General features: G+C 41.2%; 1 protein-coding gene across 1 annotated transcript in view; it reads left to right on the top strand.

Annotated features, from left to right (window-relative positions):
• Positions 1-8,525: 8,525 nt before the first annotated feature.
• The window catches only part of NCR3LG1 (natural killer cell cytotoxicity receptor 3 ligand 1), a 31,718-nt gene continuing 25,317 nt past the window's right edge, over positions 8,526-14,926 (top strand). The window contains 2 exon segments of the mRNA XM_081541474.1: positions 8,526-8,635; positions 8,722-8,903. Of these exon segments, the coding sequence (XP_081397600.1) occupies positions 8,795-8,903 (109 nt within the window). The 5' untranslated portion in view covers positions 8,526-8,635; positions 8,722-8,794.

Raw genomic sequence — 14,926 nt, 5'->3', positions numbered from 1 at the left:
TTAATGGTAGTATTGAAGCATTTTTTCCTTCTTGTTCTCTAGCATTGAGTAAGGTATCTTAGAATTTGTATTTTTAACTTTTTTCCTGACTAAAACTCAGTCCTAATCTTGTATTTATTTCTTGTTTCCTTTGATGTGTTTCATTCTCTGAAAACACATACATATCTCTGTTTCATTGAGAGTCAAGAGTTGATCTTGGGGAAAAGAAAACCATGTTTGCAAAAAAGTTAGGTTTTCTAGGACTCATTAGGCAACAAGGCAATCCTTCCTAGAATGGTTTCTGAGCACTGAGGAGAGTACTTCTAACCCTGAAGAAAGTTTATGACTCATGAGTAGAGATGTCCTGACTCCCTCCCTTTAACACAGTGAAACAGAAGGTTATGGAGGAAAAGCATCCATTCAGACTGTGGTAAATGTCCCTTGTCCAATTCTTTAGCTTTTTAATACCCTCTTTAAATAATAGTATTTATAAAAATACTCTGTGCATTCCAACAGACATTTTCCATCTTACAGTTGTTAGTAAAGGAAAATAAGTATTTTGGGGAACAGAAGACCATGACATAAATTTGACAATCTCTGATTAGAACCGAGGGTCTTCCCAGGTGGCGCTAGTGGTAAAGAGCCCACCTGCCAATGCAGGAGACTTAAGAGATGTGGGTTTGATCCCTGGGTCGAGAAGATGCCCTGGAGGAGGGCACAGCAACCATTATTAATGCCTGGAGAATCCCACGGACAGAGGAGTCTGGCAGGCTACAGTCCATAGGGTCACAAAGAGTTGGACACAACTGAAGTGATTTAGCACATGCACTCACTGATTAGATGAGAAGTAGCATAGTTTATTGTTTCATCATTACTTTTGCCTGGATGATCTGAGTTTTAATTAAGTTCTTTCCTCTCTAAGTACTCTACCATTTTTCTACTGTTGTATTGACTTTTCCACTACTGTATTTCCAATGCACTTCCTTAATCATTAGAGAAAGCTTAGAAGGATACAGAAAGTTGTAGTACCATTGTTAGACATCTTAAGGTTTCATGGTCACCATCTTCATGGCACATATTATCCAGTATTTCAAATAAATTCTCCTCTTCCCTCATAATTCCAAACTATTAATCTTTTCTCTAAGGAAGTTATTGTATTACTAATTAAAATTTGGAGGTGATTTTATTAAAACAGGATTAATTTTCAAAAAAATTATATTAAAGATAAAATAGAGGCTAAATCTTTTAAGGACAACAATTTGAAGGTAGTTAATGACCAGAGTGACCTTTATTCATTTGCAATGGCTTTGGTGACTTATAGGTAGTTCAGTTTGCCCCTGTCAATCCAGTTTCAGGGCCTAAGAATGGATGGGCCCTGCAGGCTGAAGGAGCCAAGGGGGAGGAAGGAACCCCCTTCTCACTGAAGGTATTTCTTTCTCTGAGGTGATTAATCCAGGATCTCTTAGCACATGAAAGTTCCAAGCCCTTGCAATTTTTTATAGCCTCTAATTGAAAGTTCTTCGTTTTGGAAGGAATATGTGTTTATGTGTAGGCTTGTGCCTAAAACGGAGAAGGCAATGGCAGCCCACTCCAGTACTCTTGCCTGGAAAATCCCATGGACGGAGGAGCCTGGTAGGCTGTAGTCCATGGGGTCGCAAAGAGTCAGACACGACTGAGCGACTTCACTTTTACTTTTCACTTTCATGCATTGGAGAAGGAAATGGCAACCCACTCCAGTGTTCTTGCCTGGAGAATCCCAGGGACAGCAGAGCCTGGTGGGCTGCCGTCTGTGGGGTCGCACAGAGTCGGACACAACTGAAGCGACTTAGCAGCAGCAGCAGCAGTGTCTAAAACAGGTCTGGAGGGAAGACCATTAGTTATCGTGTGTCCTTTGAAAAAAATTGTCTTCTGGAATTAAAACATAAAAAAACATTTTTTTCATAATTGCCTTTTCTTCTCATGAAGGAGACCAATATTGCATAACCCATATTTTATCAATATTTATTATATTCTAAAACCAGTTAATAATGGTGGTTTATATATCCTATTTGAGGTCAAGATTATAAAGACCTTTTATTTGTTATAATTAATTTGGGGGGATTTTGAAATTTTCAATAATTAAATGTTAAAAAATAATCTTTTATAAGTATGTGGCCAAAAAGTTCTATTTATCTTAAACTTTGGGAAGAAATTTTATTAGCTTGAAGTGTCTTCAGATATAATTCTTCTTGGTTTATTTAGATATTTTGGACTATTTTTAAGACTACAAATAAATACTTGGATTTTAATTTGATAATTAGGAAGACACAGAGACTTTATAAAACTTTGCTATATTTGAATTTGTTTTTTGGCTGTATGTTGTAAGAATTCTTCCAGAGAAATATTTGTTGGAAAATATTATTCTGGTCATCATTTGTATAGTTTATATTTAATTATATTAAATGTAAAATCAGAAAAATATGTAGTATTTGTTGTAATTTTCTGGGGAAAAAGAAATTTGACAACATTGAAAGAATGAATTATTTGCAAAACATTAAAGTTGCAGAGTCATGGACCCTCAGGGTCTTAGAAATTGTTTCCCTGGAAGGCACCTCTTCTCCTGTATTTCTTAGTAGACTTTTATCCAGTGATAGGATTGAAGTGGACATCATCTGGGCACTAGTGGTAAAGAACCTGCCTGCCAATGCAGGGGACATAAGAGATGTGGGTTTGATTCCTGGGTTGGGAAGATTCCCCTGGAGGAAGGCATTGTAACCCATTCCGGTATTCTTGTCTGGAGCATCCCATGGACAGAGGAGCCTGGCGGGCTACAGTCCATAGGACTGCAAAGAGTCAAACACAACTGACATGACTTAGCACTCACACATATGCTTCCAGGGACAGGACTGAAGTGAAAATCACAGTAGTTTCCAGGCTCTTGTCTTCAATATTGGAATCACCTAAGAGCTTCAGAAAAGACTGATTCCTGGGTCTCATCTCCAGAGATTGTGATTTCATTTTTCTGGAGTGCAATCTGGGCTTTGAAATTTTTGAAAGATCTTCAGGTGATTCTAATGTGCAGACCAGTTTGGGAACTGCTGGTAAATTATGTGGAAATCAACCAACATTAGAGAATCTACGCTGGGGATGAAAGCTGACTGATGTTATGAAGGTTCTAAGCATTTAAATGTCACTTCAGTTACCTGCTTCCCTGGTGGCTCAGCTGGTAAAGAATCTGCCTGCAATGTGGGAGATCTGGGTTTGATCCCTGGGTTGGGAAGATCCAGTGGAGAAAGGAACGGCTACCCACTCCAGTATTCTGGCCTGGAGAATTCCACGGACTGTATAGTCCATGGAGTCGCAAAGAGTCAGACTGGACAGAGCAACTTTCACTTTCAGTGAAAGTGCATGCAGTTCAGTTACCTGCATGCACACACCAGTGTTTGTAACATGTAGGAAACATTTCTACCTAAATTCAAGAACAGTGACAAAGAATCTCTGATTATGGGGTAGTGGAAAGTTCTGAGGTCTGGGTGTTAGGACTTTGGCTCTGTCATTCTCCAACTATGTGATTTTTTTCCCCCCTCCTAGAGTCTGGAGAAAAAAAGTTTAGACTGTGAGATTTTACTAATTTTACTAAAATTTCCCAATTTTTCCATTTGAAATCATTTCAGCTTTGTAAAAACTTGCAAAAATAGTATATGCCCTTCACCTAGCTTCCTCAAATGTTAACACCTTAATCAGAGTTAGTAAAATCAGGAAGTCAACACTAATACAATTTTATTAACTAATCTTCAAATTTTGCCAGTTATCCCACTAATACACTTTTGCTAGGCTAAAGAGCCAATACAGGATCACACACTGCAGTTAGTTGTATATATGGGTGTGGTTGATAACTCTGACAAAAAAAAAAAAGTCTATCCAAAAAAGTTACAACAATAGGTCAGCTAATTCTAGAATGCTCTTCCCCTAGATATATCAGTGGTTAGCAGCTTGCCATATTTGCTGTCAAGCTCTCTCTCTCTCTCTACAATTCTGATTTTTTACTGAAGCATTTCAGAAGTTTCAGACATTGTGATCCTTTACCCTAAATCTGTGAGTCAGCATCTCTTAAGAACAAGGACATTCTTTTATAATAACCATCTTTTCAGTTCAGTTCAGTCGCTCAGTCGTGTCCGACTCTTTGTGACCCCATGAACCGCAGCACGCCAGGGCTCCTTGTCCATCACCAACTCCTGGAGTTTACTCAAACTCATGTCCATTGAGTCAGTGATGCCATCTAACCTCTCATCCTCTGTCGTCCCCTTCTCCTCCTGCCTTCAATCTTTCCCAGCATCAAGGTCTTTTCAAATGAGTCAGCTCTTTGCATCAGGTGGCCAAAATATTGGAGTTTCAGCTTCAACATCAGTCCTTCCAGAGAACATAAAAATGGTCAAATTATCATCTTATTCAAATTCAGGAAATTTCCTGTGGACAAAGAATGTTGTCTGCCACATAAAGAACCTTGCATTACCACTATCATCAGCCTCCATAGCTGCCCTCTGTGTAGCTGTGCACCCCAAGGGGAACTCAGGAAGGAGATAAACAAGATACGGGCCTTAGCGAGTTGAGGTGCTTATCAAAGGCTTGATTTCAATGAGCCCAGAATCTTGAATCTTCCCATACATAGAAAAGCACTAAATGCATTACTTGAGATGTGTGGTTTTCTTTAGTTAATGGGAATTTTTTGGTATTCCAAGAGGCTGTCTCCTGGGCTTTAGTCCTCAGTAAGACCACTGAATAAAACACAATTCTCAATTTTTTGATTATGTATTTTTTTCAGTTGACATCACAAAGTATTGATAACATCTGGTCCATATTCAGATTTCACCAATTGTCTCAATACTGTCCTTCATGGTCATTTTTTTGTAAATCTATGATTTAATCCAGAATCAAGCTTTGCATTTACTTGTCATGTCTCTTTTATTTCACTTAATCTAAAATAGCTCTTCAACCTTTCTTTGTCTTTCATGACATTGACACTTTTGAAAAGTACAGGCCAGTTATTTTATCGAGTAGCCCTCAACTTGCATTTGTCTAGACAATTATTTCTCAAAGTATGTTCTGTGACTGATGCTGTCTATACACCAGTGTCACCCAACAATGTGGGGTCAACATAGAAACTGAAATTAGTTGTGCCTTTGAAAATAATTTTATATTTGTTTTATAGTATAAATTGGAGGCTTAATTTTTGTCTTTTGATTTCATTTTTCTAAGAACTCATTTTACAAAATATCAGTCCTTAATAGGTTGAATATTTTCTTTTTTTTTTAACTTTTTTTTTATGTTGAAGTATATTGGATTAACAATGTTGTGATAGTTTCATGTGTCATCAAAGGGACTCAGTTATACATATACATGTATCTATTCTCCCACATACTCCCTTCCCATTCAGCCTATCACATAACACTGAGCAGAGTTCCCTGTGCTATACACTAGGTCCTTGTTGGTTATCCATTTTAAATATAGCAGTGCGTACTTGTTGATCCCAAATTCCCTAACTATCCCTTCTTCCCCCCATCCTTCACCTCTGGCAACCATTAAGTTCATTCTCTAAGTCTGTGAGTCTGTTTCTGTTTTGTAAATAAGTTCATTTGTATCATTTTTTTTTTTTTAGATTCTGCATATAATGGATGTTATACAATATTTTAGGTTGAATTTTTTTTTTTACAAAGGTCCTTTGTCTCAGTTATTTTGATCAGCACTGGTCTAGAATAGCCTTTTGAGGCTAAGGACTGTGCTTTAGTCACCTGAATCCATTACATTCAGACCATACCTGGCAGAGTTCAGTGAATGGTTGCCTGTGGGGTGACTTAAAATGACCATTCCTTTATTGGAGAAGCTTTTCTTATGCTGAGTTCGAATCTGTCTCTCCATAAATTCTACATAGGGACTTTACTTCTGCCTACAAAAACATCATATAACACATCTATGCATATCCTTAGGTGTTAGCTTTTCGAAGATTTAAAAAACTAAGACACATCTTAAAGCCTCAGTCTACTTCAAGCAAAAGTAACTCCATTTCTTTTACCGTTTGTAGTGATTAGGATTAAATTCTGCTGAAAATACGAACACCTCAAATAAGAATGACTTACTGACTTTGTTTCTTATGTTCCGCAAGTTCAGGGGTGTCATCCTAGGTCTGGTAGTGAAGTTTCACAAATCATCAGGGACCCAGCACCCCTCTATTTTTCTGTCCCATTGTCCCCAGTGCATGACTTCTACGCTGTGGTCTAAGATGTCTGCTTGTGCTCTAGCTATTACATCTGCTTTCCTTCCACCAGACAGATGAAAGGGTAAAGAACATATCCCTCCCTTTAAGGACATTTCCCAGAAATAACACAAAACACTTCCATTTATTGCACTCATCTCACACGCTAGTAAAGTAACGCTCAGAATTTTCCAAGCCAGGCTTCAGCAATACGTGAACTGTGAACTTTCAGACGTTCAAGCTGGTTTTAGAAAAGGCAGAGGAACCAGAGATCAAATTGCCAACATCTGCTGGATCATCAAAAAAGCAAGAGTTCCAGAAAAATATCTATTTCTGCTTTATTGACTATGGCAAAGCCTTTGACTGTGTGGATCACAATAAACTGTGGAAAATTCTGAAACAGATGGCAATAACAGACCATCTGACCTGTCTCTTGAGAAACCTGTATGCAGGTCAGGAAGCAACAGTTAGAACTGGACATGGAACAACAGATTGGTTCCAAATAGGAAAAGGAGTACATCAAGGCTGTATATTGTCACCCTGCTTATTTAACTTATATGCAGAGTACATCATGAGAAACGCTGGGCTGGAAGAAACACAAGCTGGAATCAAGACTGCCGGGAGAAATATCAATAACCTCAGATATGCAGATGACACCACCCTTATGGCAGAGAGTGAAGAAGAACTAAAGAGCCTCTTGATGAAGGTGAAGGAGGAGAGTGAAAAAGTTGGCTTAAAGCTCAACGTTCAGAAAACTAAGATCATGGCATCTGGTCCCATCACTCCATGGGAAATAGATGGGGAAACAGTGGAAATAGTGTCAGACTTTTTTGGGCTCCAGAATCACTGCTGATGGTGACTGCAGCCATGAAATTAAAAGACGCTTACTCCTTGGAAGGAAGGTTATGGCCAACCTAGATAGCATATTTAAAAGAAGAGACATTACTTTGCCAACAAAAGTCCATCTAGTCAAGGCTATGGTTTTTCCAGTGGTCATGTATGGATGTGAGAGTTGGACGGTGAAGAAAGCTGAGCACCACAGAATTGATGCTTTTGAACTGTGGTGTTGGAGAAGACTCTTGAGAGTCTGTTGGACTGCAAGGAGATCCAATCAATCCATCCTAAAAGAGATCAATCCTGGGTGTTCATTGGAAGGTCTGATGTTGAAGCTGAAGCTCCAATACTTTGGCCACCTCATGCGAAGGGTTGACTCACTGGAAAAGACCCTAATGCTGGGTAGGATTGGGGGCGGGAGGAGAAGAGGACGAGGATGAGATGGTTGGATGGCATCACCGACTCGATGAACATGGGTTTGGGTAGACTCCGGGAGTTGGTGATGGACAGAGAGGCCTGGCGTGCTGCAATTCATGGGGTCGCAGAGAGTCGGACACGACTGAGCGACTGAACTGAACTGAACTGATGTGAAGAGCCCACTGATTGGAAAAGACTCTGATGCTGGGAAAGACTGAAGGTGAAAAGAGAAGGAGGCAGGAGAGGATAAGATGGTTAGATAGCATCATCGACTCAATGGACATGAATTTGAGCCAACTCCATGAGATAATGAAAGACAGGGGAATCCGTTGTGCTGCAATCCATGGGGCCGCAGCGAGTCAGACATAACTTAGGCCCCGAACAACAATACCAGAAGAGGATTTCTCTTCAGGGACAACTCCTTGGAAGGCACAGCAGTTGAGAAAACGCCTAATTTAGGATGTTAGAATTCCATAGCTGGACCTAACTTTGCAGTCCATTTGTCAAAACTGTGGCCCAGAAGCTAACATTCTGAAGGCCCCTCAGCTAGAGATGTTAGTGTGGGCACGCTGTTCATCCTCAAGTTCTTTGCTTTTTCCAAAAACTGTGCATGCTGCTTATTCCGCAGGTAACTGAGAATACAAATGTCTGGTTAGTTACTGATAGTGTTAGTAAGTTTAATGTAGTACATTAACTCCAAATTCACTATGCTAGTAAGGCTACTCTTTATTGGGACTTGCCTAAGTTTATCATGCCAATCTAAGTGGATCTTCTTTAGAGCAGCGCTCGGGGCAATCGCAATCGGATCCTGCCCGGTTTACAAAGCGATCCTAGAGAGCCCGCGCGTCCGCCCACCTGTCCGCTGGTCCGCGCGTCCGTCCCCCCCTCCGCTCATGAGCGCATCCTTCCGTCCCTCCGCGCGTCTGCCCCTCCGCCCTCGCGCGCATCCCTCCGCCCCTCCGCCCGTCAACCCGTCCACCCCGCGCTGGGAGGGGAGGCGGAGATTGCCTGCCCCCCCACCCCCCCCACCCCCCGGCCTGCGGCTCCCAGCAGCAGCCATTTCCCCGCCCAGGTGGCGGAGGTGCGACTGAGCAGGCGCTCGCCCACACTTTCCGTTCTTTGGGAACGGAGTGACCAAGACGACTTCGCAAAGTTCTGCGGCAGGGGCCCAGAGACGTAAGTAGGTGAACGTGCGCCCTTAGTTAAATACGCCTATAGTTCGGTCTGGACGCGAGAGAATACACTTTCCACCCACTTCTTAGGTGCTGCCCCCTCTTAAGAGGAAAAAGGAAGAAAGAGGAAGTTCGAGGCCGCCGGTTCCGCTAGGCTACGGCGATGGCGAAGAGGGCGGCTGGCCGCGTGCGGTGGGATTACTCGGAGCTTCTCAGCGTTCTGGTGGTTCTGGTGTCGGTGTTGCTGCTGGAGCGCTGCCGGCTCATCGCAGGTAGGACGCGAGGGAGAGAAGGAGGGAGGGAGGAGGGGTAGCCGTCGCTAGGCCCTGAGATCGCGATCGGCTGGGTTAAGAGCCGAGAATAAACCCGAGGTTAGGACTATGGCTTTCGGGAAATACTGATTCGTTGTTCACTGAACAGTTGCATCCTGAATCCCTGCTTTGTGCAGAGTCGCCTCGTGTGGGAGCCCGAGAACAGTGTTTCCTCAAGTTTGTTCTCTGGTGTTCTGTAAACTTCTTTCTCCCTTGCATCATGCTAGTTGCTGGAACTGAGGGAAAAAAAAAAGGATGTGAAATGAGATTACTCCGGGACTTCCCAGGTTGTCCAGTGTTGAGACTCCACGCTTCCACTGCACGAGGCAGGGGTTCAATTTCTGTTGGGAGGGAACTAAGATCCTGCATGCCACTGACCAAAACCAAAAAACACTCAACAGAAACCTCTTAAGCAGGGGAGAAGGAATTGGGCCATGGATCATACTAGCCGAGAGTCCCTTAAATTCCCTTCAAAAAGAAAAAGAAATAGACTCCACCTGCATATCAGTGGCTTTGTTGCAGGAAGGGGAACCCCTTACAGGGCCCAAAACTGGGCTCTTGTCTAACACTCGGAAATGAATTGTCCGAGGAGACACATGTGCTGACAAAGCAAGAGATTTTATTGGGAAAGGGCACCCGGGTAGAGAGCAGTAGGGTAAGGGAACCCAGGAGAACAGCTTTGCCACGTGGCTCACAGTCTTGGGTTTTATGGTGATGGGATTAGTTTCCGGGTGGTCTTTGGCCAATCATTCTAATTCAGAGTTTTTTCCTGGTGGCGCACGCATCGCTCAGCCAAGGTGGATGCTAGCAAGAGGGATTCTGGGAAGTGGACGGACACGCGGTGTCTCCTTTTGACCTTTCCGGAATTCTTCCGGTTGGCGGTGGCTTATTAGTTCCCGATTCTTTAACAGGATCTCCTATCATAAAACAACTCATGAGAATGGTTACTATGGTGCCTGACCAGGGTGGGCGGTTTCAATCAGTGTGCTTCCCCTAACAACTCCCCCCTGAGAGACTTCATATTCATGATACTTCTTGGGAATTGGGGCGGAGGTCTTTCTCTTCTGTAACTTCTTCCTGCTGTGCGTGGGCGTAGGCCTGCCTGGCAGAGCAGAAGTCTCTCTCAACCTGATCTAAGTTGGGGTGTTCCACATCTGAAACCAGCTTCCACCCTTGTAATAACAGCACTGTAGTTTGAAACTGTTGGCTCCTCTCAGAGATGAAATAGACAGGGGCCAAATAGGAGACCTAACAGGATAGTCATCACTGGTCCCCAGAAATAGGAGGCAACATTTGGGGTGAGGGCTGCAGGGTTTATGACTTTTTTTTTTTTTTCATTGGTTGGTGGTGAAGCAACTGGGCTGTGCTCCAGGAATCCTGTGTTTAGTCTGAAGTTACCGTCCTCTACCTGGGTGGGGGACTCCAGTTCTGTAGAAGAACTCAAAGACATTGTTATGCATATTTCTTTGAGTAGGAACCAGGACCCTGTCTGGAGGCTATACCACCATTTGATTGTTTCTCTTGTTTCTGTATCCCCTCCCTTCCGTGATTAGCAATTGTTTGACTCCACCCTTTGGAACTCAGGGAAGGTCAAGGATGCTGAATGAGGCCTATATCTTAGAGACAAGAAATGGAGAACACAGAATAGATCTATACTCCAGAGCCCCACAGAGTCTTGTTTAATTTTAATTTAGGGAACTGGGCAACTATGACTGTGATAACTTCCTGTCAAAATGGGGCATAGGACTGCCTCAGCTTGGAGAACAGACACTGAATTGGAAGTATTCCTGAGTACCAAGTCCTAGATCTGAGCCTTGTATGATTAAAATCTCAATCCCTTGGTCTGCCATTTTGTTGTAACAGACCCAATTAGAAGTAGCTGGAGGAGGGATAATTGGAATTTTAATAGACACAATAAATCTCATTTCTTTTTAGAAGAATAGGACTGAAACCCAGTCTGGACCTGGCACTTTGGGGAGACTTGTAGCCAGGTAGCCAGTTGCCTAGTTTTATAAAAAGTAAAGTTGTAGTTACTAGCTTCCAGCAGACATTGTTTTGAAGATGGTGGCATCTAAGCCTGGTATGACTCAGAAAACTCAAGTGTTTAGCAATACAACGTCTAATCTGAAATTACACCCATAGTATCACCTAGTTATTTCTCAGGATGTCTGAACCATAGCTACTCTATTTTGACTTTTAATTGTAAACTTTTCCTTAATAGCCAAAGCAGATTTCACTGTTAATGATGTCAGTGTTTCTCTAGGTATGAGAAGATGCAAGAATTGGGACTCATAAAATCTTCTCCTGAAAAGATCTAACTATCTGAAGGCCTGTTCTGCCAGTTTTTCTCAGAGCACAGAGTGCCTCATTCCTGATTTTCACCCTGAACTCCTTTCAGGGGCATTGAAAGTCAGCAGTTGCAGTGGCCATGATTTAATCTTTGTAGATGTAGACGGCAAGTGTCAGTTTTCAGTTGACAGAGCCCCTTTTCGCTCAAAAACTTGATGATGATTCTGAGGGGGTCATTTCATGACCATTTTATCCCATGGTGCTGAGAATGTCCATTCTCAGGTTTGGCAAAGATTTTGTTGACAGGCCACTCAATGTGCTGTTACTGGACTAGGCCATAAAACAGTATCCAAAATTCTCTGGACCACCTGTCTTACTAGCCTCTTGGTCCAGGAAAATATTCCCTCTTGTTGCTTCTTCCCATATCTAGAGTTACACTATTACCATCATCAATCTCATATGGAACTATATGTTATTTTATTAGAGGCCTCAGTCACACATTTGGCAGTGTAAGAAACAGCAATTTTGTAAAACAGGTGAAATACAAATAATATAGCCAGCAGTATTAGTAAAGTCACAAATAAGACTTAAGAGTTTCCATTAGATGTAGCCCAGTACATCCCAGGGCATCTGACTTAGTCTACTCTGTAGAATCTTTATCTTCCAGGGAAATTATATATTGGCACCACTGTCTATAAGGCACATAGCCCAGTTTTCTAGTGTTACTAGACTGATTATCCTTAGTATGATTTAATTGTTTTTAACACAGAGGAGACTTTAAACCTAAATTACCATAGCCTGGTGTTATCTATATAAATCTATCCCATAATTGTGGGAGATTTTTTTTTTCCCTCCTTTGTTGAAACTTTGCTTGTTGCTCTGATTGAGCTTGAGTAATAGAAGAAAGCTCAAATTTATGGCCAGAGTCAGAGCATGCATTATTAACTGGCCCGGTGAAGGGATCTCATCTAGTAATATCACAGTGACCTGAATATGACTATAATTTTTTTTTTAAAGTAAATTTTCTCAGGGCCAACCAGTTAGAGTCTTGTAGTAGAGAAATTTACCAAGGTAACCCAGAACTAGACACAGGTAATTGGCCACAAACCCAACAATTGGATTGATTTCTAAAACTAGCATAGAATCAGGCCTCTGATAGAAAAGCATTTGACTTACATGCAAAGGTCTAAGAAGTCAAGAAAACATTATAAATGATCATATGAATCAGGTCCCGTATCTTGGGCAAGATGTCTACCTCTTATGTCGTCATCTTCTCATCCTGGTGTAGTCTAGTTTTTTCTGTTTGAGCATCATTTTAAGGTAAGCTCAGGTCAGCTGTCTTTTCTATAGACCAATCCAGTGTAGGGGCCTTTGGAAGTGGGAATTAATCTAAAAGTTAATTTCCCTTCAGTTTCATTGTGCATGAGCTAGTTAAGAGTACCTGATAAAAAAGTCCTTCCATCCAGGTTGGAGACAGCCTCTTAAATTATGTCTTTTTCTAGTCTTGGTTGCAGGTCATGAGGCATCTGATCTTTATCCAAAGATAGATTACTGAGATAAGCTTTAGAAACAAACTTAGGGTGTTCTTTAAGAATTCAATTAAATTTTACATTAATATCATGTAACAGCAAAGAACTATCCAAGAAATGAGTCTTACTACATGCAGACCTCCATTAACAAACTGGGATTTAACACTTTTTGAAACATCTTTTTCTCCCTAAAATTACCCTCATTTTTATCAAATATAACCAAATTAAGGCTAGCTTGTCTGCAAAATAGGTCTGTTCTTACTAATTTTGGTCTGATGATTTATATAACCATAATTGATCATAGACTTTTTTTTTTCTTTTTTTTTTTAATTTATTTTAGTTGGGGGCTAATTACTTTACAATATTGTAATAGTTTTTGCCATACATTGACATGAATCAGCCATGGGTTTACATGTGTTCCCCTTCCTGGACCCCCCACCCACCTCCCTCCCCATCCCATCCCTCTGGGTCATCCCATTGCCCCGGCCCTGAGCCCTTGTCTCATGCATCGAACATGGAATGGTGTTCTGTTTCACATACGATAATATACATGTTTCAATGCTATTCTCCCAGAACGTCCCACCCTCACCTTCTCCCTCAGAGTCCATAAAATTGTTCTATGCATCTGTGTCTCTTATTCTGACTCGCATATAGGGTTATCGTTACCATCTTTCAAATTCCATATATATGCATTAGTATACTGTATTGTTGTTTTTCTTTCTGGCTTACTTCACTCTGTATAATGGGCTCCAGTTTCATCCATCTCAGTAGAACTGATTCAAATGTATTTTTTTTAATGGCTGAGTAATATTCCATTGTGTATATGTACCACAGCTTCCTTATCCATTCGTCTGCTGATGGACATCTAGGTTGCTTCCATGTCCTGGCTATTGTAAACAGTGCTGCGATGAACATTGGGGTACACGTGTCTCTTTCAATTCTGGTTTCCTCGGTGTATATGCCCAGCAGTGGGATTGCTGGGTCATATGGCAGTTCTATTCCCCGTTTTTTAAGGAATCTCCACACTCTTCTCCATAGTGGCTGTACTAGTTTGCATTCCCACCAACAGTGTAAGAGGGTTCCCTTTTCTCCACACCCTCTCCAGCATTTATTGCTTGTAGATTTTGGATAGCAGCCATTCTGACTGGTGTGAAATGATACCTCATTGAGGTTTTGATTTGCATTTCTCTAATAATGAGTGATGTTGAGCATCTTTTCATGTGTTTGTTAGCCATCTGTATGTCTTCTTTGGAGAAATGTCTGTTTAGTTCTTTGGCCCATTTTTTGATTGGGTCGTTTATTTTTCTGGAATTCAGCTGCAGAAGTTGCTTGTATATTTTTGAGATTAATTGTTTGTCTGTTGATTCATTTGCTATTATTTTCTCCCATTCTGAAGGCTGTCTTTTCACCTTGCTTATAGTTTCCTTTGTTGTGCAAAAGCTTTTAATTTTAATTAGGTCCCATTTGTTTATTTTTGCTTTTATTTCCAATATTCTGGGAGGTGGGTCATGGAGGATCCTGCTGTGATTTATGTCAGAGAGTGTTTTGCCTATGTTTTCCTCTAGGAGTTTTATAGTTTCTGGTCTTACGTTTAGATCTTTAATCCATTTTGAGTTTATTTTTGTGTACGGTGTTAGGAAGTGTTCTAGTTTCATTCTTTTACAAGTGGTTGACCAGTTTTCCCAGCACCACTTGTTAAAGAGATTGTCTTTTCTCCATTGTATATTCTTGCCTCCTTTGTCGAAGATAAGGTGTCCATATGTGCGTGGGTTTATCTCTGGGCTTTCTATTTTGTTCCATTGATCTATATTTCTATCTTTGTGCCAGTACCATACTGTCTTGATGACTGTGGCTTTGTAGTAGAGCCTGAAGTCAGGCAGGTTGATTCCTCCAGCTCCATTCTTCTTCCTCAAGATTGCTTTGGCTATTCGAGGTTTCTTATATTTCCATACAAATTGTGAGATGATTTGTTCTAGTTCTGTGAAAAATACCATTGGTAGCTTGATAGGGATTGCATTGAATCTATAGATTGCTTTGGGTAGTATACTCATTTTCACCATATTAATTCTTCCAATCCATGAACACGGTATATTTCTCCATCTGTTTGTGTCCTCTTTGATTTCTTTCATCAGTGTTTTATAGTTTTCTATATATAAGTCTTTTGTT

This window comes from Giraffa tippelskirchi, chromosome 11 (genome assembly GCF_054371585.1).
Source record: "Giraffa tippelskirchi isolate mGirTip1 chromosome 11, T2T-mGirTip1v1.2.pri, whole genome shotgun sequence".
In the NCBI taxonomy this organism is placed as follows: Eukaryota; Metazoa; Chordata; class Mammalia; order Artiodactyla; family Giraffidae; genus Giraffa; species Giraffa tippelskirchi.
This window is presented reverse-complemented; position numbering and strand designations above follow the sequence as displayed.